General features: G+C 40.6%; 1 protein-coding gene across 2 annotated transcripts; it reads left to right on the plus strand.

Annotated features, from left to right (window-relative positions):
- The first annotated feature begins 3,206 nt into the window (after positions 1-3,206).
- Positions 3,207-26,101, plus strand: C7H5orf63 (chromosome 7 C5orf63 homolog). Of its 2 annotated transcripts, none has more exons than XM_046667896.1 (4): positions 3,207-3,299; positions 17,706-17,826; positions 21,451-21,507; positions 22,158-26,101. In XM_046667896.1, the coding sequence occupies exons 2-4, from the start codon at positions 17,713-17,715 to the stop codon at positions 22,332-22,334; spliced, it is 348 nt and encodes a 115-aa protein (XP_046523852.1). In that variant the 5' UTR covers positions 3,207-3,299; positions 17,706-17,712; the 3' UTR covers positions 22,335-26,101. The 2 variants fall into 2 exon arrangements, with proteins under 2 accessions (XP_046523852.1, XP_046523851.1); XM_046667895.1 differs by lacking the exon at positions 3,207-3,299 and adding an exon at positions 4,380-4,641.

Here is a 26,101-nt window from a genome sequence, read left to right on the forward strand (position 1 = left end):
ACTGTTTTTCTCCCCCAGACTTTAAACAGAACACAATGTCTGGCCCATACAGATCACTTCCTGCAGAGTTTGCAGTACTGGGGATGAGAAACTCATGATATAAACAAATCAGCTCACTATAAAGACCAGAAAAAGACCAGGGAAGAAAACCTCCCAGGTTTCTAAATACCTCCACCATCACGATTACATCACCCAATTGTGGCAATTACTGGCACTGTCCCTCCTAGTCAAAGTTCAGATTGCGTGTATTTTGAGTGGCAGCATGGAGCAAGGTAACTGTAAAATAGAGTTGGCATGACAGTCACTACCTGTCAGGACACACATTATTATCCTAAGGAATTCTCAAGGGAAAGCATTGGCATCAAAAGCCATTTCTTTACTCCTGCTCTCCCAGAGGAAAAGCCAGCAGGCCAAAAGTGAAGATGACTCCCACCACACATCCAGCCCTTAGGAGGCCTTGGGGGGAAGCCTAGGTCCAGGTCGTCTCTGGAAGAACAGGCAGTGTGTCCTCTAAAGGACCCTTGGAGTTATCTCAGGAGCTGCAGACCAGACAATACCAGCAGGCTTTCTCTAGAGCAGGTTTCAGTCTCAGAACTGACCATAGAGCTGGTAGGGCGTTGAGATGTAAGAGAAGAATTCAACTCAGGTGAGTTCTGAACTGACATTCCAGAACGCGGAGATCCTTGCACCTGTCCCATCCAGATTCCCAAAGCATAGTTTGGAACTGGAGTCCAGACCTAGAGGACAAGATGTAGGTCAAATGCCTATGACAAGCATGTTTTGAGCAAACAAAATTCTACAAGACCTATCCCTATTCTAAGACCTTCACATACTCTGAACACTCTTACTTTAACATCAATTGAAATACATCAAAATGTGTACACAGTCCACATTTAATACTTTTGCTATAAAAGATTTTATAATTTTGCCTTTGAAATTATTTGGCTAAAGTAATTTAAAATGTGCTATGATTTCTCAACACTCATCACATATATTTAGGAACTCTCACTCGATTACAGCATCTCATCTAAAAACTGTTTTCAAATGTAATAAAATGGTAATGAACACTAAATCTAGCAATTAATGAAGCTGAAACAGTATTATATTTTGTGACCATTTAATAAACGTTTATTAATTTTTCTTTGGCAGTTTTCTTTTTTTCTTTTGGAGACAATAGTTTTTCTTGGTCAGACTCCAGACATTTTCCCAAACACAGCTCATATGTCTATCAATGTAAGTGCTGAATCTAGAGGCTAAACTTGTCCTTTTGGCTCATGGCACTCAGTTAAGCATTCCCGGAGTGACTGGGCGTTAACCACAGTGAGTTCTCAGGGTTTTCCAGCCATTTCATGGGACTTCCACCCTTGACTAAAACAATCATGTGGAAGACCAAGTCCGGTACCATCAGCTGAAGAAAACCTAGGAATTCTTACTAATTAAACTCAAATTCTGAAAATGTTTGTGAATTTTTGGCTCCTTAGAGAAATTTACCCAAAACCAATGCTAAAAGCCTTCACTGTTGGCCTTTGGCGAAGTCATTCTTCTCCTTCATTGATTGAAATCAGGTTTCATAAATCCAATTTATTTCATTTTCCAACAAGAAATGAGATTTGGAAGCTGATTTGCAGTTGCATTTCCAGGAGGCTTTTCTATCACTCCACAAAAATGTAAGCTATGGATGCTCCATCAAGGTGTTTATAACTAGACCCAAGATAACTCCTTTAAAGATATTATATCAGAAACTGATACATGGAGTGCACTTTGTTGATTGACCTTTTTTTTCCAGAAAGATTACGTCTTATCAGAGTGTATCAACTCAAAAATAATCATAGGTAGTCTGTTGACAGTCACAAAATCCACTCTTTTGCTATCAGCAAATGCTGAAGTGACAAAGAATTTGAAAACTCTATTTTCCAGGTGTGTCCTTAACAATATCACAAAATCAGTGTGGTTTGTTTAGGGGATTCATTCCTGACCTTGGTTTGTTTTGCATCTTTTTAAAAATCACTGAATACATATTGAGTGTATAGTGGTAAGCTCATGGATGCTGGCACCAGACAGCATGTCATGGAATTCCAACTCTGCCATTTCCTAGCTCTGAGAATTAGGGCAAGTTATTAAGCCTCCATTTCTTCATCTGTAAAATGGTACTAATAATACTTAATAGGATTGTTCTAAGGATTAAACAAGTTAATGAGTGTGAAGCTGATGGTGAGCAATCAATAAATGCTAGCTTTCAGTATTACTCTTATTATCATCCATCATTTTCTCACTATTTACAGCACCACCATTCAAGCCACCACACCTCCCTCCTGGACTACTTAGCAGCCTTCTGCCTTCCCCGCTTGTACTCTGCTCTCACCTACCCTCAAACCCCTCTCATCTGCTTCCCAAAGCCGAGTGATTCTTTCAGAATGGAAAGGGAATCAGTTCAACACCCTTCCCACATACAAACAAAAATAGAGTAAAACAAAAATTCCTCCAGCTTCCCTTAGCAAAAAACTGAAAGGCCCTGTGTGGCCTGGCTCCTGCCTCCCTGCCAGCCTGTGTGAGCCTCTCTCCCCACTCCCTCTATCCTCAGCCATACTGTCAGTCTTCTGCATATTGCCCATGCTTGGCTCCCTCCAGTCCCAACCTTCCCCAGGCCTGGAGAGGTCTGTCCTTGCCCAAGCGAGTCCTTCACATCCCAGCCCAAAAGCCACTTCTTCAACTAGATCCTACTCTTTTCATAGGTCCATATTTTCTTCCCTTTCAAAACTCCTACCTCAGTGAATGCGTGACCCATTTAAAGGCTAATTTCCTAATGTCTGACTTGCTTACACAGCTTTAAGTTTGGGGAGGGTACGGCTGCCAGTTTGGTCATCATCTTGTTCCCCATAACCGAGCTCAGCCCGTATTGACAGGAGGAGGACAGTAAACCGTAAATTAATGTACGAATGAATGCAAGAAGGGGTTAAAATGGCCTGGACTGCACATTCTCAAAAAGTGGGCTCCCACACCCGAGGCTCGTTATTAAATGGTCCCAAACACGCTTGGTCACTTTTCTGTGGCCTTTTTTTCAATAGTTTGGTCTTGGTCTTGTGTCTCTCTTTTCACGTATAACGGCCAAGGGCGACCATCCTTCAGACGGGCGACCGGCCCCGCCCTGCGCTCCCGGGAGCCCAACCCGAGGGGGCGGCGGGCCGGGGCGGAAGTGCGGGGCGGGCCCGGCGGCTCGGGCGGAAGTGCCGAGCGCGGGGCGGAAGCGGCGACGTAGGCGGCGGGAGGCTCAGGCGGGTCCCGGTGCTGGACGCTGCCAGGTGGGTGGGAGAGGCGTCGCGCTGCCAATTTCGATTGACGTTAGAGGGAATTTCATTAAACCGGGAGCCATAAATCCATGAGCTACGGGGGCGGGTATCATAAGCGCGAGGGCGCTCTGGGTAGTGAAGAAAATAACGGGCGGGAAAGAGGCAGCTTTTTAAGAGAAAGCAGAAAACTTCATGTTTCTACCAGTGATTCACAGGTGCCCCATCCCAGGTTTAATTGAATTCTGTGAAGTGGTAATATAATCTAAGTGGCAGCCCGCTGAGATGACTGCCCTTTTAAATAAATATTTTTGAGCAGCCATGTTGACCTTTAATTGGGGTGAAAAGGTTGAAAGGGGCAGTAAGGAACACTGTGAGTCCCGGGGCTCTCTGGGCTTTCTCTCTGCTTTGTTGGGCAAAAGCAGCCCTCTGGGTGTTGAACAATGAGAGAATAAATCAGACTGTACAATTCTCAACAAATAGCCTTAAAAAAAAAAACTTAGCCTTGTCAGTCACCCCTAAGAAATATCAGCTCATAGAATTTTTTAATAAGTCCAGAGGTAGAAGAGTCCCAACTGAATTGTTACTTACATGAATAGGCAAGTTACGTACTATGCCCGTGTTTAACAAGGAGCTTTGTTGCCTAAGTGATCTTTATTCTTGTTTCTTAATAGAAAGTGTTTTATATAGTACTTTATATTTTCGAGCACTTAAAAACAAAATCCACAGTACAGCCCAGCTTGACCTCAAGATTCTCAGCTCCTCCAGGACAGGGATGGTGTCTAGGATCTGTTATATCGCCAACATTTTCTAGCACATTTCCCAGCAATGAGCAGGTCTCCTGTTGGTACACTGACTTGGTTAAGCAGCCACTAGAGCCATGTCTCAGTGTGCATGACCCTGTGCAAGCTGAGGCAGCTATTAGAGGCCACAATCTTCTCATTTAGTAATTCTGAGGAATAGCTTATGAAAGTGCATTTGAAGCTCTCTACCAGTATTTGAAGCTGTATACATTGAGATTTAAAACACTGGGAAAAAGAGGTGTACCCTGGAAATATTGAGTGATTATAGTAATATTGGGGTAAGGCAGAACTAATCATGGTTCTTTGTGAAATGTTACAGCCTAATAACCCGGGTCTTGCTCTGCTGAGGAATTGCGTAGAATCAGAAAGGACCTGTTGTGAAAATTAAGATTGGTGAGGCTGGTGTTTTAGACAGGCAGACTCCCCAGATTTTCTTTCTTCATGCTTGCTGTGGTCAGTAGTAGCAGCCTGCCAAGGAAGGATCAATATTTTTTTGTCTACTTCACCAGAGGAAAATGTGGCTGTGCAGTTTTATTTAGATGGATTGATGGCAGGTAAGGTAATAGAAATGAGGATTTTCCAATTTGGGAATTTATTGGACTGTATTTCTGTTTTATTCCAGACGCCTGGCTTTGTCATGCTCTTATGCACCCAGAGGCAATGTGAAGATAGGCCTTCAAAACAAATTATTTTTTATTATTAAAGTTTTTATATTTCATAATGTGTGCATACCCTACCTGGCTGATGCTTTAGTTTTCTAATGCCAGAACTTGGGGTTTCACACATAGCAGGACCTTGAGGTGATCTGATACAAGTAGTAAGCTTTTTTATGTTCCTTATTTGAAATGTGATTTTGCCACTGCTTTATTCAAGGGGTGTACATCAGAGGAAGCCAAAAGCCAGCTGGAATAGTTCCTGCATGCAGTTTTAATCTTGTTTGCAGTTATTTTGAAGGGGAGAAACCATCTGGATCCGGGGATGTGTAGCTGCACAGGTAGCAGGGACGAGGCAAGCTTACTTTACCCTTCTCGTAGTATTACACAGCAAGTTTGAGGGACAAAATTGAGAAAGAATATGCAAAATGAAAGATTTTGGCTAAGTTTCACATAGGTGTTATCCCTGTATCCCGTTACAGCCACGGGGAACTGGAAGCATGAAAACATTACTCTCTTTTTATTCCAATCCTTACCCAACATAAGGTTTCCAGAGATAGAAGCAAAACTCAAAGTACCTCTATTTTAAGACAGTATCCATCTCCAAGGATTTCACAGCATTTCACCAGTAACATCTAGTAATAACCATTTTACTGCTATAGGCTTCATCACTGTGGTATTATTGGTAAATCTTTCTCCTGCCCAAAGTGTGAGTTCCTGAAGGGCAGGGAAAGTATCTTAATCACTTTTATATTTCTAGTGCCTGGCATGTTGCAAACACTTGGTACCTGGTATAGAAATGAAAAGACAGTGTTCCTGAAGGGAGGCTGGATCTATAAGGAGGGTGAAAACATCACTGGAGGTACAGCAAGGTAGAGAAAAGAATATAAGTCAATAATCTTTCAAGAGCTTACTAAAAGCAGTTATAAATGCTGCAGTTACTAATGCTTTGATAAACAGCTTGTAGTGGGGAAGGGCCTGTTTAAGAATCCATAGATGGTCATCAAACTGCTTTCTGAAAGAAGATCTGGCCTGCTCAGCTGCTGGGCCTTTGTTGTGTTGAATGGAATATGCAAGCTGAAAGGCTCCACCAGCCCTGTCTCAACCCTCCCTCCAGGCCTGATGTGTTCAACCTCTCACCCAAACACTTGAGCAACTATTTGAAGAGCATCCATTTGAAGGTATGCTAGAATTAGCTTACCTAGGGCACTAATATCTTGGTTTGGTCCTGCCTTAAGGGTAGAGGACCTATGTATGGTCACTATTTTAAGGCTAGGTTGCCTAAATAATACTGAAGGACAGCCACAATCAGCTTTTCTACTTTACTAACATTCCAAAGGAGTTCAAAGTCAACAGCTTTTCGCGTTGTAATAGGGGATGCTTGTGGTATATGCTGCTTCCTTCTGTTGACAATGGGTCTGCAGCAGAAACCAGAATGTTACTACTGGAAACAGATGAACTTCCTCTCATTGTTTCTGTAATTTTTCATATTAATCATGAAATAATGGGGAAATGGCTTCTAGTTTAGTCAGGAGTAAGGACAGAAGATTGAATTCTTTGATTTTTTAACTCTTTACTTTTAAAACATGTTCTCCCAGTCAGCCAAAAGAAAGGATACTGTTATTTAATAGAAGTTCAGGCAGCTGAGGCAGCTTAGGACATAAGACTGAAAAAACGGAGATCTAAATTCCGCTCTGTTTCTCCAGGTTCAAAAATGAAGTTAATCTGAATCTTCTTAGATTTAGAGATCAGAATCTCACTATTATAGTAAAAGAATTCTGCCATTTGTAACTGAGACGTTCCTCATTCTCTCCATCCTTAAATTAAGCCTTAATATCTGTTATTTGGTGTACTCTGAGGATTAATGTATAAAGCTTTTTGAGATTTCTTTGGAAGAAAGGAGGTTGAATTTGGAGGTCCCTTCTAGTTTTGAAAATTCTGTGTTGGTCTCATTATGTATAAAAATAGGCCATTGTTCAAGAAGAAAATATAGAGAAATGTACCAAAAAATGCAGTATGAGTGGCCTTAGTTAAACATTAGTTTATTTATCCATAAAGCAAGGGGATCTCCAAAGTCACTTCTCAGTTCCAAAATATTACGACAGTCTATCAATGATAGCTGTTAAGTAACAGACTAGAATTCAGAGGATCATGGAATCTCACATAATTGCGGATTGCCAGGGCCTGACCTCAAGAGTGGATGGTTCCCAAAATTTAGACTGAGCACTGTTCTTCTGCTGGCCTAGGGGTTGTTGGGATCACAAGTCCAAGGAAGTGCTATATTTAGTAACTCAAATGCTCCAAAGTCATTTGCTACAAAATGGCTAAAAATGAGTGAAACATCTTTCAGGTCTTGTGTGGTCATAAGAATAACTTCACCTCTCTGGAAATAGTGGCGTCTTAGTGACCAATGAAAGACACTGCCTGGATGGTTGGATTTTGGATTGCAAACAGTTGTTTTTGGAAACGGGATTGTGTGCTTTTTAAATAGCAAGGCAGTACTAGCTGGGTACAATAAGACTACAATGTTTTAGTGAAATTGCCTTCTTTTTGGGTCAGTATTAAGTATCAGAGATATCTTCAAAGGGAATGGGTCATTTTGGTTAAGGATAATGTGGAAAGGAGTCTGCATAATTCCTTACGCACTTTGTTCCCATCCCTTGAACTAGAAGGATTTTGCCCTTATCTTAATGTTATCTTTATGGAATAAAGGAGTTTTCAAATTGGTTTTAAACTCTTTTAAGCCCTCCTGTATGATATAACCCAACCACATTACTCAGGTTTTCTTGGCTTTCAGGGACAGCTTTACAGCCATTATGTCATAATTGTACTGAACATTGTTGCACTCTGAATTCAGAATATGCCTCCCTGGCTCCAGGCCAGATGCTAAGTCTGTATCTTTGGGGTTGAGGATGAGGGGAGGGTGGCAGTGTGTGCAAGCCCTGTTGTGTTAACATGAATTAGCCCAGAATCCCCTTTGAACCCCTAGGTGTTAGAGGGAGTGTAGAGTAATAGTACATTACTGTTTTTGCTTAGCATCTTCATTTTATTTTTCAGCTGAATGTTTTTCTGGAAACCCTTCCCTGACATTGTCATGTGCACCAACCCCATTATCGAGTAGCCTCCTCTGAAGCAATGATCAGGAAAGTGTGACTGCTAAGGTCCAAAGATTTTGAAATAGACTCTTGCTTACACTGAAGATTCCTCTCCCTTTCCACTTCACATCTGTCAGCTTGCTATAGGCCTAGGCACCACAGTAGTGCTCCTAGACGTGGAGGAGAATGCCAAGATGACAAGGGTCTGTCATTAAAAAGCATTTTTAAAATGTGTCTAAGAGTAAGAAATAAAAATACACTATTCCTTTTTGGAGGTGCTTTTCCAACTCAGATGCTCAAACATTTGTGAGATGAGTGCCTGGCCACTCTGATGTCTCCTCCCCCATTTCCCTCCTGGGTCCTTTCTGATGCCAAGGCTTCCCGGTTATTGAGGAGCTAGAGAAGCAAGTTTGCGATGAGTAAGTGCCTGTACGCTTCTACATGGATCTGTGCATGAATTTTGGTCCTTTTTTTAAATGGACTAGCATTTTAGGCTCCTACAGGTAAAAATGACTTCAGAGTCTCTGTTCGGAGCCTTTTGAAGTCATGGGCTATTGCCATGGCATTTCTTCTGTGTGTGATTTCCCCCTCTCTGATCAGGAGGACCCAAAGCCTATGGCACAGTTTCTCCACGTCTCTGAAAATGAGAGAACAGGACAGGGGTAGTATTTCTGTTTTACCATTGATGAAACTGAGGCTTAAAGAGGTGAGGAATTGCCTGGCATCTTAGAACTAGTTAGTGGCAGTTGCCTGTCTTTAGGGTTTATATTTAGCAAATCCTCACCCAAAAATACACCCAGGAATTCAAACATGCTGAATTCCAACTGAAACTCTACATGAAGAGCAACTTTAAAGTTCTAAATGAAGAAGTATACAATTTGCGCTTAACTGAACTGACTGATGAGTTAGTGAGAGCTGTGTAAATTTAAATTATTTTGACTTCTCTACACAATTTATTCAAAACTACCTTGGAATAAGTTTTGTCTTTAAAAATTATTAATAAAATTCAACTTTACCATTACCTAGGCAGCTTCTGTTTTGATCAACATGGGTTGAGGATATCATTGGTAATGTAATAGTGGTACTGAATTTTCCCTTCTTTGAAAATATAAAGGCAAGTATGGGGAAGCAGCAACTGGGCGGGAACTGACCTTTGTTCAAAACCTATCAAGGGGAGGGGCCAGCCCAGTGGCACACTGGTTAATTGTGCACGTTCCGCTTTGGTGGCCCAGGGTTTGCCAGTTTGGATCCCGGGTAAGGACATGGCACTGCTTGGCAAGCCATGCCGTGGTAGGCGTCCCACATATAAAGTGGAGGAAGATAGGCACGGATGTTAGCTCAGGGCCAGTCTTCCTCAGCAAAAAGAGGAGGATTGGCAGCAGATGTTAGCTCAGGGCTAATCTTCCTCAAGAAAAAAAAACCTATCAAGGGGAAACCTCAACTCAAAGACTAAATTTCAGTGCCCTGTTCTGTAATCTCATGAAGCCTGAGTAAGCTGAGACAATACCTGGTGCCCAGGTATTTGTTGGTCTAGATATTCAGTCTTAGTAGAAGATAAGCATATTGGGTCTTTAATCAGTGATATCGTATCTTGGAAATTCCTTTTTATGTTCACAAACTGAAATTTTCGGCTATTTCTGTTTGAAATATTTTTCAGTTTTGCAGTTCGCTATTTCTGAGATTGTTATTCCTGGAGTTTTAAATCTTCCATTTGAGGCCAGTAAAAACACATTTCAGCCAATAGAATCATCATTATTAATAACAATACCGTACTTTTAGTATTATTTAGTAATAGTTAAGCCTTATTTCTCTATTCTGCTTTACAACTTACACAGAGATTTTTACATGTATTATCTTTTTAAGACGCCCAGTCAACTTTTGCCTTCACTCTTCTCTCCCAAACCACTGCCTCCATCCTCACCAGAAATACCTCCTTTTGGTTAAGATGTTAAATTAGGCAAGAAGCAGACAAGGGAGTTTATTTTAGGGGTTAGCATTGGTTGGAAGATTTCATTTCCTTGGAGCAAGATCAGGGACATCTTGCCTGATTTGTGGTAGATTCTTTCACTCCCCCTTCCTAGTCCAAGCCTTCGTCACTCTTTGACAATGAGCCACTCCATTCTGGAAACACTTTGTCCTGCTGGCTTCTGTGATGACACACTTTCCTGGATTTCCTCCTACCTCACATCCTTTCTGTCTGCCTCCTTTGCTGGCGCCTCTCTACCCAATTCCTAAATGTTGGATTGCCTCAGAGATCTGTCCTGGCCCTCTTCTTCTCTCCTATTGAGATCATCTCATCTACTTCCACAGCTGTAAATACAGCCCTTAGAATGATGGAGTCTCAAATTTATATCTTCAGCCCTGGCATCTCTCCTGACTACCAAACCTATATATTGCCACACTCTAGTTGAGCTCCAACTTGTTCCTGACTGAGCTCCCAGTCCCTACATCCCTCAATCTCTTCCTGCCTCAGTTTCCTCATTTTAGTAAATGGCACTGCCACTCACCCAGAGGCTCAAGACCAAAACTGGAATTGTCTTTACCATTATTTTTATTTTTTTATTTATTTTTTTTAGAGTGGCACCTGAGCTAACAACTGTTGCCAGTCTCTCCTTTTCTTTTAAAAGATCAGCACCTGAGCGAACAACTGTTGCCAATCTTTTTTTTTCTGCTTTATCTCCCCAAATCCCCCCGGCACATAGTTGTATATCTTAGTTGCATGTCCTTCTAGTTGTGGCATGTGGGACGCTGCCTCAACGTGGCCTGACGAGCAGTACCATGTCCGCGCCCAGGACCCGAACTGGCAAAACCCTGGGCCGCCACAGCGGAGCACGCGGGCTTAACCACTCAGCCATGGGGCCAGCCCCTTTACCATCATTTTTAATTCCTCATATTCAATTCATTGGCAGGTCCCGTTGGCCGTGTCCACACCACCATCCTTTCTCACCCAGACTACTGCAGAAGCCCCCTAACTTGGTCTCTGCTTCCATCTTGCCTCCTTAAAATCCATTCTTTACACAGCAGCTAAAGTGATTTTTAAATGTATATGAGATCATGTCACTTCCCTCCTCTAAATCTAATTGTACTTAAAACCTCAATTCCTTTTTTTTTAAAGATTGGCACCTGAGCTAACAACTGTTGCCAATCTTCTTGGGTTTGCTTTTTTTTTCCTGCTTTTTCTCCCGAAATCTCCCCCAGTACATAGTTGTATACTTTAGTTGTGGGTCCTTCTAGTTGTGGCGTGTGGGACGCCGCCTCAGCATGGCCTGATGAGCGGTACCATGTCTGCGCCCAGGATCCGAACCAGCAAAACCCTTGGCCGCTGAAGCGGAGTGCACAAACTTAACCACTTGGCCACAGGGCCAGCCCCCCTCAATTCCTTATCATAGCCCACAGGCCTTAGGTGATCTGACCCTGCTGCTGACCATTTTTGAGCCCTCCTGCCACTCTCTCACTTGTTTACTGTGCTTTAGCCTTATGGTCCTCTTTGTTTCTTCCAAAAAGTCAAGGTTGTCCTCACCTTGGAGTCTTCGCACTTACTGTTCCCTCACCCGAAATGCTCCTCCTTGAGATCTTTGCACCTCACCCTTTAGTCTCAGAAAAACGACACCTACTCAGAGTACCTTATTGAAAGGACCTGCCTCAGTCACCATCACATCACCCTGTTTTACTCCCTCCCCTCTACTTAGCACTATCTGATACTGTCTGACATTAAAGAGTCTTTAACGTCACTAGATTATAAGACCCCATGAGGGAAGGTACCCTGGTTTCCTGTTCACCACTGAACCCAGCATCTAGAATAGTATCTAATACATGGAAAACATCAGATAATTGTTGAATGAATAAATGAATGACTCTCATCCCACAAGTGGATTGTCATAATTGACCTCTAAGTCTTTCCCGCCTCCGTTCTCCTTTCCTCTGCAGTCCATCCTGCATGCTGCTGCCAGATCAATCTTCCAAAACACTGATTTTATCACATCACTCTTGTTCAAAACCCTCCGGTGGCTCCCATCAAACAGGCCACAGCATTCCTCCCTCAGTGCCTTTGTGTCTGACCCCAACTTTAGAATGCTTCCCCTTTTGTCTACATATCTAAATCCTACATGACTTAGATCCCTTATGAAACCACCTCCAATCTCAGCACCAGTACTCTTCTCTTCCTTTCCCCGTATAACATTCAAAGTTGCCCATTAGATGTCCCTGTTGTAGTCTCTCTTGTATTTATAGTTTCAGTTAAGAATTTAACTCCCTGCTGAATGCACTGAAATAGATCTTTCTTGTTGCTTGTATCCAGCATGTGGAGGTGATGTCCCCACCTGAGAGTTTTATTTGGAGGGAAAGAAATGGGCTCAACACTAGGAAGGATGAAGAAAAAAAATAATGACTTAATTTTACTGAGAATTTGAAGGGAGGGGGATATGGGGGCAAAGTGCATGTAGTAAGTGGTGGATATGTAAATGCTGTATACCTTCAGTGAAATTGTAGTCTTATTGGATAGGCAAGGCCCACACTTCAAACAGTTAAAAAATTTTTCACAGAGCAGAGTGTTGAATGCAAGTGAATGCAGCACCCTTTGAATACAAATAGTAGAATAGAGACTTCAAGATACTTGGAAATCCCAGTCATAGTAATAATTTGAAGTAAAAAGGGGTTTTGTCACTAGGAACTCATGTGACCATTCATTTCTGGGACTGATTACTGGCTTCTCTGGACCCCTGTGAGGTGATCCTGTGGGCACTGAAATCTGGAAGTAGAAGCTGCAGGGAGTGTGGTGGACACATGGTGTGAGAGGCTGCTTCTTGCACCCCAGGGCTGGGGCATAATGTGGGCCTACTCATGGTTTCATGTGTTATATGGGTCCAACCGGCAGTCCAACTGCATAGCCAGAATGAAGCTGTTTTTGCAGTGTATGCAAATAGTGAATCATTATGTTGTACACCTGAAACTAATATATGTCAGTTATAATTTAAAAATCTTAAAAAATTTTTTAAATTTTAAAAACTTTAAAAATTTAAATTTAAAAAGAAGAATGAAGCTGAGCATGACACCACATACATGTGGGCCCACAGATGGGTAGTTAGCTCGGAATCTTTCTTGTAACGTCATATCTGAGTTGGCTCCACCTCGTAGGCAGTTCCCCTGGCCAGGTACCCTGATTGCTGAGGTGCTGGAAAATCACCTGAGATCCCACCCACACCAGTGAGTGAGGGCCGCTCTCCAAGTTGGGCCTTCCACCCCGCACTCCCTGTTTCTGTTCTATAGCCTCATTCTAGCCCTGCTTAGCTCCTTGAATTGGCACCTCAAAGTATCTCCTCAATTTTCAGCTTTGATTGTGTCCCTTTATGCTACCTTTCCTCGTCACTCTTGGCTCCACACTTGTCCCCAAGATCCCAGGCGAGGCTCCCACTTGTTTGCAAGAAAGGGAGGTTTGGACACAGCTGACTGACCAAAAGCACAGAGGAACACTGGGGAGGCGTCATTTGTCCCTGTTTCCCTGGATTAGGTAGAGCTCAGTGACCCAGATGAATCTCTTAAGAGCAGCCTCACCTCATTACATAAACCTTCAGTAATCTAAAATATGGGTTTTGTTCCCAATAGAGGGCTGTGTGTGTGTGTGTGTGTGTTTCTAGTCATTTGGGTAAAAATAGGAACATTATACTTAGACGGCAGTGAATGTGAAATGGAGCACTTGACATCTCACATGGCACAAATGACTAAACGGAAGCCCTGAGCCTCTCTTTATGGAACACAGGTTCAGTGAGAGCTACGCTAATAGTGTTTGGTTAATGTCAGCTAAGCATTAAATTTACATTATACTCTTGTGAAGAAGCTCCAGCATTACCTGTTAATAACCAAGACGTCCCTGGGTTTATATAGACTTTTTGATTTTGCACATGAACTAACACTGCAGCTTGCTGATGAGGGATCACGTGAACTTAGAGGTTTGGTGTGCCAAAGGATTCTTTGTATGAATAAAAATTCAGGTCAGTGAAGGTCAGTTTCTCTACTCAAGTGAGAACAATGTTGTTTCCCTTCTAATCAGACACACACAGTGTTTGAAGAATCCAGGAGCCCCACATAAGTGATGAGCAGCCATAGCCTGGGCAGCTCCTCATGCAAGAAATGAATAATCCTTAATAAAGGCTCCAACGACCCTGGCTTCTTTCTGTCCTGTAATCAGTTGCTTTAATGGTCTGCCCTTCAGTGCTTCGCAGGGAAAATGCTATAAAGTTAAGTTATCGTCCTTATCTGGCTTCAAGGAGGACTGAATTGGTCCAATCAGTCCTCCCCCCATGTTGTATTTGATTCTGCCATAAAGACCACTGAAGTCAGGCTCAGTTTGGTTGAAAAGCTAGCATTCTCTTTCTCTTTCAGGGTGATCTGTGCCTCTGAGCAGCAGTGGACTTGAAACAGCAGGAGTCACCATCTTTATTGTTAGGCTGTGGAATTTGTTTTAGGCACATTCTAAATCCAGTCTTATGCCTTTTGCTTTTTTTTTTTTTTTGTCTGGGACAAAGGTGACCCAATTGTGCTTCTTTGATATTACGAACATGGCTCTTTTTGCTCATATCACAGAGGCATAGAACAAAATACAAAGGATAAAACTGTGTCTGTGTGTGTAGTAAGGACACATATTTCATGACTAAATTCAATGACATAATCAAAAATGTGTTGTCCTCTCCCAGTCATGAGCTAACAGGCAGAGACCGCCTTTCAGAATATTTTTATAGTGCTGAGATACTGTTCAAAAATAATAGAACTAATGAAAATGTCACATTGACACAGTAGCCCATATTAAGATTTTACTTCAAGAAGGCATGATTCGGTGAATGTGACATTGACAGCAATGGTGTTAGGGTTTACAGAGTTAATAAAATATTCTAAGAAGAATATTACAGACTTCCAATTGGAATGTATTGTTTTTCATTTTATTTTTTATTTCTAGAACTAAGTGGACTCCAGTGTTCATAATTTTAGCCTTAATATCTTACTCTGCCTAGGAGATGTGTAGGGAGCTTTTTCTTTATATCAGACTCTAATATGATTTTATAATACAATGCTTACATGGAAATCAGCTAATTTAACAAGTGGTAAAATGCATGTGCCTTAGGGCATTTGGAAAATATGCAGGTAGTAAAATTGCATAATGCTAATGCATTTCTCAGTAAACACTGTGCCATGTTTAAGTAATTAAATATATGTAAAAAAGTAGAAATGGAGACTAACTGTGGAAAAGAGAACTAGTTTTAAACAGAATGGTTGTAGCATCACTGAAGACTTTACTTAACTCTCTGCGTTGGTTGAACAAATATTCCAGCAAATCTGGAATGAATAGCAACTCTGCTTACTATGACAGGTTTTATTTGTCTTGGGCGCAACCAAGACCACATGCTGTGTTTTGTCATGTTGGAAATACTGAAGCAGATTTCCATTGTGAATGTGAATCTTTTTTTTAAAGCTTTAACACCTCAGTCTTAACTCAGCTGGGTAAAAGCAATAAGTTTTCCTTTCCTTACCAGCCAGACATCAATAAATCTTAAACCCCCCACTGTTTGCCGTCCTGGTTCTAGTCTTAGGTCACTGCCATAGATGGCCTGATCCATCTCATTTCCAAAGGCTGTCTCTCTGCCTTTACTCTGAGAAAGCTAATTTTTTATTTTCTTTCTCCTCCATACAGTACAGCTTTTCTAACTTCATACTGTAGGAGGGTAGGCCACTGTTGGCATACAGCCTTCCCAAAACCAATGATGTAGAAATTTCTACCTAGCGTAAACATGGCTAACACTATACTTTCCCCTCTCATTTCCATCCTTTGTAGACAAAGCCACACAGTGTTTAGAAGCTGTTGTCTCCAGCCACATTCACCTATTGGAGTTGTTGATTCTGCTGAATTTATAGAAAATGTGCATACCAGGGCTTAACACTTAGTTGAGAGTAGCACAGCATATTGTGAAATTGTTTAGATCTGCTTTCCACCCCGGAATAATGCTGGGTAGCAGATCCTTGCAAAATTCTCATAACATTCCTTTTTAATGCATTATCAGGATTGTTTAGTTAGCAGGAAGATCCAGGGGGAAGTGGAAGGCTACAGGTTTAAGAGTGAAGGAAAGATTATTGTTTTCATGAATCAGAATCCGATCTTTTTGTCCTGTGGTCTTTACACTAGTTTGATATGCGTTGGTGTTCTTCTCTAAAGTCATGTCATTCTGTTTGAAATGAGTTTAAGGCTAATCTTACACTGAAAAGCCTAGTCACTAGTAGAGATTAGCACATAATTAATTTAGTCATGCTCTGTGGAGCAGAGCAGGGGGAGATTCCAGGTGGTGGTGAAGGGTTGGGACCAGCTGCAGCACCCTGGCCCACAATCTCATGGACTTGCTGAGGAGCACTCACCTTTAGTTACGATATAATATCTGCCCGAAAATAGTGACTGCTCTGCACACTGAGTATCTGATCAGGGTTAGAGGTGAGACTAAAGAGGGGGAGAAAGGCTCACTCCATTACTTTTAACATTCCAGCAATATTTGCAATATTTAACATTTCAGCAAATATTTGAACACCTACTGTATGCCAGGTTAATTGTAGATGCTCAGGGATACTAGTGTGGACAAGTACCTGCTCCTATGGAACTCTCATTGTAGTAGAAGGACAATATACTTGTAGTAGAAGGAACATATAGGTAAAGAAATAATTTTAGATCGTGAAAGATAAAAGAAAACTATAGCAAGGTATGAGGATGGAGAGTGATGGGCTGGCCACATTGGTAAGAAACTCACTAAGGCATCGCTAAGGAGGTAACATGAGCCCAGGCCAAAAGAGGAAAAGATACTTAAGAGCTTTTCATGAAGAGGGGCAGCAAATACAGAGATTCTGATGATCTTTGGGTATTCAAGGAACAAAGAGAATCTTTGCAACTGCAGCTTGCTAAGATAAGGGAGGGAAAGTGATAAAGTTGGAGAGAGGAGTAAAGTCAAGAAACGAAGATCTCAGGAATGAATCTGTCTTGGAAATACTGATAAATCATAAAGTCAACAGTACATATGTGCTTTAAAAGTGAAATTATCATATTTGTAGTTTTAAGGACAAAGTTCGAGGCTCAATAGAATAACTAGGAATAAGTAAGGTATCTTATGTCAAGCAAAGTAGCAGGATGAGGGAGCTTCAAAGCCTAATGTTTGACATGCTGCTGTTACCAAGCTGTTCTTACTGGAATATCTCTGGTAGAAACACTAGTACATTTGTGTATGTTTTCGAAAATGATGGCAATCTCCTTTTAAAATACTTCTTAAGGAGATGAGTAGTTTTTATTTCTCACAAGTTAACTCAGCTTAATTCTCCCCTGCAGTTCCACTAAGTACAGCCCTGTGTTTCCCCATCTCTTGCAGCAGAGGAACAGATCTCATAAGTGATAGCTTTAACCTTCAGCTGGGGACCTGTGCTGCTTGGCTTATTGTTTCTTTTACCATGAAGGTGGCTGGGTGTTGTTGAATGCTTGTCCATAAGATAAGCTATCTCCGTGAATAAAAACCATCTCAGGAAACGTCCACATTTTAGGGGATCATTAGGATGTTAGCAAAATCTGCAGGTGAAATTTAATTTTGTATTCAATTTAATAAACCCATGCAGTTTGCTTATAGAAACCAAGTGATTAGGCACACAGCTAATCCATAAATGTGGATTTTTTCCCCATTCTAAATTCTCTTTTGTTTGGAATATAGTGAACTTCTGGGCCTCTCTGACACTCTGGACTCCAAGAAGCAATTCTGAAGTCTTCAAATTCCATCATAGGCTTGCAGTTTATTGTTCATATTATAAAGAGCAAAGTCTAGGGCACATAAGTTTACTGGTCTGTTTTTCTTTTGGCAGAATTAAGATGCTCTGGCTTCAAGAAAATAGCATGCAACTTGCCAAATGCTCCTTTCGACTCCTCTTGAGGAATCTCTCTGCCTCTAAGACTGCTCTGCCTGTGCTGACCTTATTCACAAAGGTACAGAGTGAAAAAGAAAAATTACTACTTTAAAAACATAAAGTTTTAAAATTGCTGGGTAAAAAATGTTGTACATTTAAGAAAGGGAAAAATGTTGAAAGGAAAGCAATGGAATAAACTTTCTTCAGACCTGTTCCTCAAGTTTTCAGTTCCAGTTACAACAGTAGTAATTCTGTTTCCTACTCAGATACCTCATTGTCTCACAATTATCAGAATGGAAGTTAATATATTTAATAGTCATCTGATCCCTACATTGAAAGAAAGAACTATCAGATTATAATATGATGTTTACAAATGTATCACTTAGAAATATAGTCAATTCTTGTTACTTGTGATAGTTATGTCTTACAAGGTTGCCACAAACACTGAATTAGCAAGTACGACACCACTGCTCCTAGGGGAAATATAGGGTTAGATTCCTATGAGCTTCTGGTCACAATATATTGTGTCAACTGATCAATAGGTAACCTTGTTTTATGTGTGTTACTGTTTAAAGACACCTTATTTAATATATATTGTTGATTCATTAACATTGAACTCACAGCTAACAGCACTATACACTCATGCCTGAACAAAGCTTATCTAATACAATATTTTCTCCATAAGGCAGATCTTGCACAGCCATCTTGTACTTAGAAACACTAGATAGCACTTCAGCACTGTGCTTGGGGACTGTTTTAAACAGCAAAATCACCAACAAAAGGCAAAAATATGAAAAATGTGGCACTAAGTAGATCATGAAAAGGACACTAGTTTACAGTATGAGAGCTGAAACAAGAAGGCAGAGCATTGTCTTGGTCCACCTTTGCTAGGAACGTGCACTTTGAGAGACTCAAATTTTTCACTGCTCTCTACACACACATGTCCGTGAATGACTGCAATTCTCCATGTGTATTGATTTTGGGTTACAAACAAGTTTTAGTGAATAGGTGAATTCACAAATACAGAATCACAAATAATAAGCATTGGCTGTACTTGTTTTCTTATCCCTAATACTAGTTTTACACCATAAAGGTAGTTTAAATTTTTTAAGAGCTTTTCCCTGAAATGTATCATACAAACATTTCTGATTTGCTTTTGCTAGTTAACATTATTTCGTGTGATTTATAGTCAAAAAAGAAATAAAGTACAAGCTAACAGAATTGACTTTAGTGAATAATACTGTAATTCAAACAAAAAAGTCTCTTGTTTAATAGATTTTTCAGATTTCAGGCATTCTAGCAATTTGAAAATATCTGATGGTTCTCTAATAACAAAGTTTAAGTAGTTTTTTAAAAATTAATTTCTTGCTGAGAATAGTTAATCAAAACTACTTTTCATAGCCATAAGTATATATTGCACTGCTGGAAATTATGGAACAAAAATATTTCATTATCTGTGTCTGCACATGAGAAATGTATGTGACAATTAACCACAAAAATCAAATAATCCCTAAAGGCTAATGGAGCTCACTTAGCCTAACTATTCTGCACTATTTTTCAGTTTGAGCAACAGCCAAGTTAACTGAAAACATCTGCCAAAAAAAACACACTAATCTTCCATTCAGCTTAAAACTTGTATGAAACCCTTGATTTGTGTCATTAAGCGTATAATAAGATATCACTGTCACCTTGAGGAGTTCACAATCCAGTGAACGAAAAAGTACAATACCAGGTCTCTTTCAGTTATAAATAATAGAAAGTACTTCCCAGAGTGGCTTAACACAAAAAAGGGATTTATGAGTTGGTCAGGTTTCAGGAGTAGCTTGATTCTGAAACTAAGCATGTTACCAATCTCTTCAGCTCCACATCTTCTGGGTTAAATCTGTTCTCACTCAGGCTCTTCTCTTGGATGACTGCAGCCATCCCAAACCCCAGATCCCACATCTCGGATATCTACAGAAACTCCAGCAGAGGCCTCATGGCTGTCCATTGGCTCTAACTGGCTTATCCCTGAGCCTTTCAGAGTCAGAGGGACAGGATGTGCTGATGCCTCAGTCTAAGCCAGGTGTCCTAACCTCGTTGTTCAGGGATGGAGTCAGCCACATGCTGAGAGCAATTCCTGTGAGGCAAAATCACAGCATTTATGTTACAAGAAAGGGGAGTGGGTGTTAGATGGCAACCCAACAAATTTCCACTATAATTCAGGGACAGAGTAAATAAGTGTTCTATTGGGACCATGGAAAATCCTAGATAAGAATGTTTGAATGGTCCAGACTTCTGGGTCTTACGCTTTTTCAGTTCATAAGCCTGTAAAATTTGGCGAACCTTTCCTCATAAAAATACATGTACACATGATATTTTGCATAGAGTTCCATGTTTAAAAAAGCAAAACAAAATGAAAAACGTGATCTGGGTAAAGTTTTTTAATATAAAAGCAAAATGTCAGTGCATTTGGTACTTCTGCAATTTAGCTTGTTCTTGTTTTGCTTTTGCGATCCTCTGTTGACTTTTGAAACTTTCTCAGAAAATTTCAACATGATTATCTTAAAACATCGCAGACTATCCATAATCTGTTTATTGATAATGCTAATAATAACATGAGCTGCCTAATTCTCTGGGCCAGAAAGACCCTTCTAAAGGAAAACTGCCTTTTGATGATCTGGGTCCTTATTTCAAAACAAGCTGTGAGTTAAGCTGGAGGAGGGGCCTTTCTTTTACATAACAGTTTATCTCCTCCTGTCATGTTAAAAAGCAGGTTTCATATAAGCATCGGTAATGTTCAGTCTATTTTGAGCTCCTGCAAGAGAACCTATAGCTAGTCCCTGTCCAAAGAGTCAAGGGCTGAGAAGCCTTTACAATCTGCCAGTGATCCAAAACATTCTCAACAGACTTCTCCAGTGGGTGGTTAAAGAGTGCAAACAACAATGGGCACTAAAGCTTGCTTGCCCCTCAGTGCAGAATTAGTTCAAGAAACCTAATGCTGACACTTAGAACTAACAGGCAAAACATTAATGAATTGGTAGAATCATCATCCAAATTAAGGAGAGATTTTTCCCTTTTTAAAGATGAGGCAGTCACTTTTAACTCGGTTTCAGTGGGTTTGTTCCTGTGGACTGATTAGGAAAAAGGCTGCCAAAGCTCAGTGTCCCCTAGTCAAAACAGACTTCAAGCCATTCTGGTGATGTTAGCTAGGCCAGGAAAGTGCTCCTGACATAGGAAGGACAAAGCCCTGGGACTATATAGATCAGTGAAAAATAATCTTCCAGATATCAATTAGATGAAGCCAGTAACAAAAAATGTAAGCATCTAAATTTAGTGTATGTGCATATGTATGTATCTATCTATACATAAATATAATAAATTTAGATGCTTACACTTGTCACACACATATGTGTGTATATATTATATACACACATATACATATCATATATACACACGTGTGTGTAACAAATATAAGCATATAAATTTATTAGATATGGATAAAATCAAAACAAAACAACTACAAAATGCTGAGAGCCCATTTACCATGAAATACTAGCTATTTATAAGATTCTATGGCAGCGTTTTGCTTTGGAAATAAAACAGTGTAATTAACCTAGTAGAAAACAGTCCTTTAAAATAAGCATAATCTGCTTCTTGTGGTTTTTGTCAGGCTGCATGCCATTCTTATGGTTTAATGGCTTTATTTTTTTTCTTCCTCTAGCATCCATGTCCCCTTTGTGATGAAGCCAAGGAAGTACTGGAGCCTTATAAACACAGAGTAATATAATACAGTGTGGCTTTATGTATATGGAGCGGATAATGTACATGGTATAAAGTATCTGCCTAGATCCTTTCTTTAGGAAAAGAGATTAAATGATTTTTCATTTAAATTTTCTTTCTGCTCTTCAGAGAGAGAATTTAGTGCTGATTTCCATAAAACTCATTACCCCTTAAGTGTTTTTCTCTGAGCAGTACTGGTTTTCTTACTCTGACTTTTAATATGAGTAACAGTTAACTAGCAGGTGCAGTATTCCTGCTTGCTTTAAACTTTTGTCCCCATTCCTTTTATCTTATTTTGTCATTTCCAAGGAATTGTTTTCTGTAGCAAACCATGACACCTTTCCCATTCTTATAACTAAAACACGTCTGTCCTGATTCTCGGGCAGCTTCCCAGTTGGGACACATTTTATTTCACTGGGAACTGAGTAGTGCCCGAATGTAACTGATGTAGCAGAAAAGTAGCCAATTCAGGAGTTAGGGAATACAATGAAATCAATCAAGTTGTGGAAATCAGGGACATTAGATCACTTTGGACCTCAAACAACAACCTCTCAGCATTAAAATAAGTCTGGGGATCGGTTGTCACTGCAGTTATTGCTTTGTTCCATGTTCTTTAAAATATAGAGCTTTAGTCTTTCTCTGTTTCAGTTTATTTTACAGGAGGTGGACATCACACTTCCAGAAAATTCTGCATGGTATGAAAGGTATAAATTTGACATCCCCGTCTTTCATTTGAATGGCCAGTTTCTGATGATGCATCGAGTAAACATCTCAAAACTTGAAAAACACCTCCAGAAACTTGAGCAGCAAGGTGCTGGAGGCTGATGAACACCCTCATGATTTTCCAACCTCTCTCTCCTGAGGAACTGACCATGGCCTCATATTCTTTTTCTCACTTTCACACAACCCTAAGAATGTTGTGAACTCAGTGGTGCCAAATATCATTCCTCTTCTGATTGATGGAAGTACCAATGTGGGAACCGGTTAACTGTTGGCATTTTATAAAATAAGAGGAGTGTATTGTCAGGGAGGGGATGATGGAGGGTGGAAGAAGTCCATTTGTTTTATTTACTTTTCTCTTTTGTATTCATATGGAAGCATTTCATATTCACTGGACAGAGCCATTTATAGGAAGAAGGCTCTGTGTCCCTCCTGCTGCCCTCGGGGCTTAACTTTTTAATGAAAGAATAAATGCGCCTTCGTTCAGTAGGTACAGTGAAATGTGAATTGTTAATAACTGTGCACAGTCAGTAAAGAGATGTCTTAACAAATACATCTGCATGAAGCCTATTTCAGTGGGATTTAATAATACCTGTTTAAAATTAGAGTTCATTTTTTTGGGTGGAAGAATAATTATCCTAGTTGAAGAGGCTTCATTAGAATAAAACAGAAGAAAGATTTAAACCCCTAAAATGTACAAAAGAATCTCAACATGCTTTACACAGTCAGTGAATTGATTCGTAATATTTGAAGACTGCCTTTGATAGTTATTCAGTTATCATCAACTGAGTTAATTCAACTTATAAAACAGTAGTTTTATCAGGTTTTAATCTCTTGGGGAAAATTCACTTCTGACCATAACTGGACCGATATGTCATCTAAAGACAAAATATTCTTCACCATTTTATGTAAAGTATTAAAAATATAGTTGTGTACCCTTATTTATATTTAATCAGGTTCAACCAATATAGGAATAGATTCACTTAAAAACAAAACTGCCTTTTCCTCTTAAAATCACATCATTGCAATTTCATCTATAATGAAATTCTTTTGTGAACTATTTTAATGAATTTGGATATTGTGAGTCACTTAGCTGGATTTTAATTTCAGCAGTATCATTTAGACTTAGAAATTACCAGAATACTAGAACTGGCAACCTTATACATTGTCTAGTCCCACTGCCTCATTTTATGCATGTGGAGGAGTCTGACATTCAGAGAGTTTCAGGGTCTTAGCCTAAGTTCACACAGCCAGTCAGCTGTCAGACCAGGTCTTGACACCCACCCCAAATTTCCAGTGCTACCTGGGCCCCAGTGCAGGGGTCTCATTGTATTATCTCACATACAGCATCCTCAACCATTCTAGAATCAACACAAATTTGGAAGCAACTTAAAAAGCCTTCCAAGGTGACAAAAGAAAAAAAATCTTACAATCGAATAGCAGTGTTTATAATTTACAAATTTCTGGAACACATCTTATTTGATATTATATATATTCATCAAGCCCTGTGGTAAGCAAAATTCTAGGATGACCTCAATGAACTGTCACCCTTGTATAACCTCCTCCCCTTTAAGTGTGAGTAGAACTCATGAATATGATGAAATATTACTGGTGTGGTAATGTTCCATTATATGGCAAAAGGAAGATTATCCTGGGTGGGCCTGATCTAATCAGATGAGCTCTTTAAAAGCAGAGAGTTCTCTCTGGCTAGTTGCAGAAGAGGAAATCAGAGAGACATCCTCCAGCTAGCCTACAGGGAAGCAAACATCAATGCTGTGAACTGCCTAGGGGGCCACACGGCAAGAACCTGTGGGCAGCTTCTTGAAGCTGAGAGTAGATCTTGGCCAAGAGCTAACAGGAAAATGGGGACACCAGTCCTACAGCTTCAAGAAATGAATCCTGGCAATAATCAGTGAGCTTGGAGAGGATCCTGAGCCCCAGATGAGAACCACAGCCCTGGCTAACACCTGGATTTCAGCTCAGTGAGATTCTGATCAGAGAATCTAGCCACACCATGCCTAGACTTCTGATCTACAGAAACTGTGAGATAATCAATGTGCATTGTTTCAAGCTGTTAAGTTTGTAGTAATTTGTTAGCAATAGAAATTTAACAGACGTCCCTACAACAATGAAGCACAATGGCAGGTGGTGGGTGTTCAAAAATGACTAAGGCACAGTCCTTGTCTTAGACAGTGTCTTTTAGGGAGCAAGGAGAGGCAAGTTGGTAAAGCACTACAACATAGTGCAGCAAGGGCTGGAACGGAGACATGTATAAAATGGTACAGCAGCCAGATGGGGAAAGTAGCAAGAAGGCTTCACAGAAAATTAGACTTAAACTAGGTTTTGATGGTTGAATAGAAGCAATGGAGGGGGATTGAGAATGAGAATGTATTAAATATAAATACACCCAGGGTACAGGGGGCCGTAGACAAGATGGCCCACTTGAGTGTCTGAGCATCCTGTGTTCCTTCTTCCCTTCTCCAGGCAGAGTGACAGCTGTGTGGCCCCTGTGTCCTAGTGTTGCTGATCCTTCTCCTGGGCCACCACTTGGAAAAGTTCAAAGAGTTTCAGGGTCTGCTGAGCTAAGAGGGAGAGAATCTGTGGGCTGGCGAGACCCAGGAGGTTTGTTCTTTAGGAGCACTTCTTGCCTGAGTATAACCATGTGGTTATAGGTGTATAGGAAGTACAGGGACTTCAACTAAATGACAAATTTCTGACATTAGAATTTCAAACAAGTAAACAAAAATCCATAAGATACTTACGGGTGTTAAAATTAAAGTGTTGGGTGACGCACCAAGAAACAATAGGTGTTACACGCCAAAGGAAATACTAGATCACAGAAGGATTGATGGAGATTGGGGAAAGAGGATATTTGGAGGATTTTTTAAAATGAAATGTGTGCTCTCACTTCCCACCAAAGTAAACAGTTGGGGTCACCTGATGTCAAGAGAAAGGGACATAAGTGGGACTCAACAAAAAGCCTAATGTGTGTCCCTGAGTAGGAAGAACGCAATGGCTGAACTCCCTTCTGGGAAATCACATGAGAGATGGGCTAGCAAGCCAATTCTGCTGTAGAGTGAAGGGCAGCTGCTGTTGCTCTGAGTTTATCCAGGGAGAGAACACGTGCGTATTTCTTTTGATCCAGATGTGGGCTAAACATGAAAGAGGGATGGCTCGGGGGAGGCTTAGGTGCAGGCAGGCCTCAGGAGAAGCCAAGGGAGAACACTGGGTTCCTAGAGGCTGAGGAAGCGAGTGGCTGCTCAAATGGAGAGCATGTTTGCCTGAATCAAGGGAACTGCAGGTGAGACACCACCAGCTATGAGCACAGTACCCCCAAGAACCTACAAAAGCCTCTGAAATGTGGTCAGCTCTAAATGTTTACCAGGCCCAGAAAGCTGGAGGCCATTTCACAACTTCACCATTCAAGTGACAACACTCCTGTCCCTCACTTCTCTTGCCTTCTCCCATCCCAACCCCAGATGAATCAGAAGCTGGCAGGAGCAAGGAAAGAAAGACCTTCCCTTTCCACAGTTTTCCGTCGGCATATGGCTTCTCATTGGGCTACAAGTATGATAACTTTAAACCAAGTTCTAAGTTTCAATTGTGACATAGGAACAGACAGACTAAATGCAATTTAAAGTGACCATGGGACTTTCAGTTGCCTGAGAATGCTCAAAACAGTCCTGACACTGCCTGTTTGTTGTGTTTTTTTATCCAAAACAGAGTAAGAAGTTTCCCATTGAACACATTTTATAGGGATAGTGAGAGACATAAATAAAGATGCTTTCTGATTGTAGTCCAAAGTATTGATTATATGTGCCTACTGTTGTTTTTACCTATAAATCTTCAATAAATTTACTGATTTGAGAGAG

The sequence above is a fragment of the Equus quagga genome, chromosome 7, assembly GCF_021613505.1.
Source record: "Equus quagga isolate Etosha38 chromosome 7, UCLA_HA_Equagga_1.0, whole genome shotgun sequence".
NCBI lineage: Eukaryota > Metazoa > Chordata > Mammalia > Perissodactyla > Equidae > Equus > Equus quagga.

Bases quoted from the DNA above. Each gene is read 5' to 3' on its own strand.
- C7H5orf63 (XM_046667895.1), top strand. From the start codon at position 4,529: ATGCTTGCTGTGGTCAGTAGTAGCAGCCTGCCAAGGAAGGATCAATAT. The intron at 4,642-17,705 runs GTAAGGTAATAG...TTCTTTTGGCAG, and splicing joins TTTAGATGGATTGATGGCAG to AATTAAGATGCTCTGGCTTC. The intron at 21,508-22,157 runs GTAATATAATAC...TCTCTGTTTCAG, and splicing joins TGGAGCCTTATAAACACAGA to TTTATTTTACAGGAGGTGGA.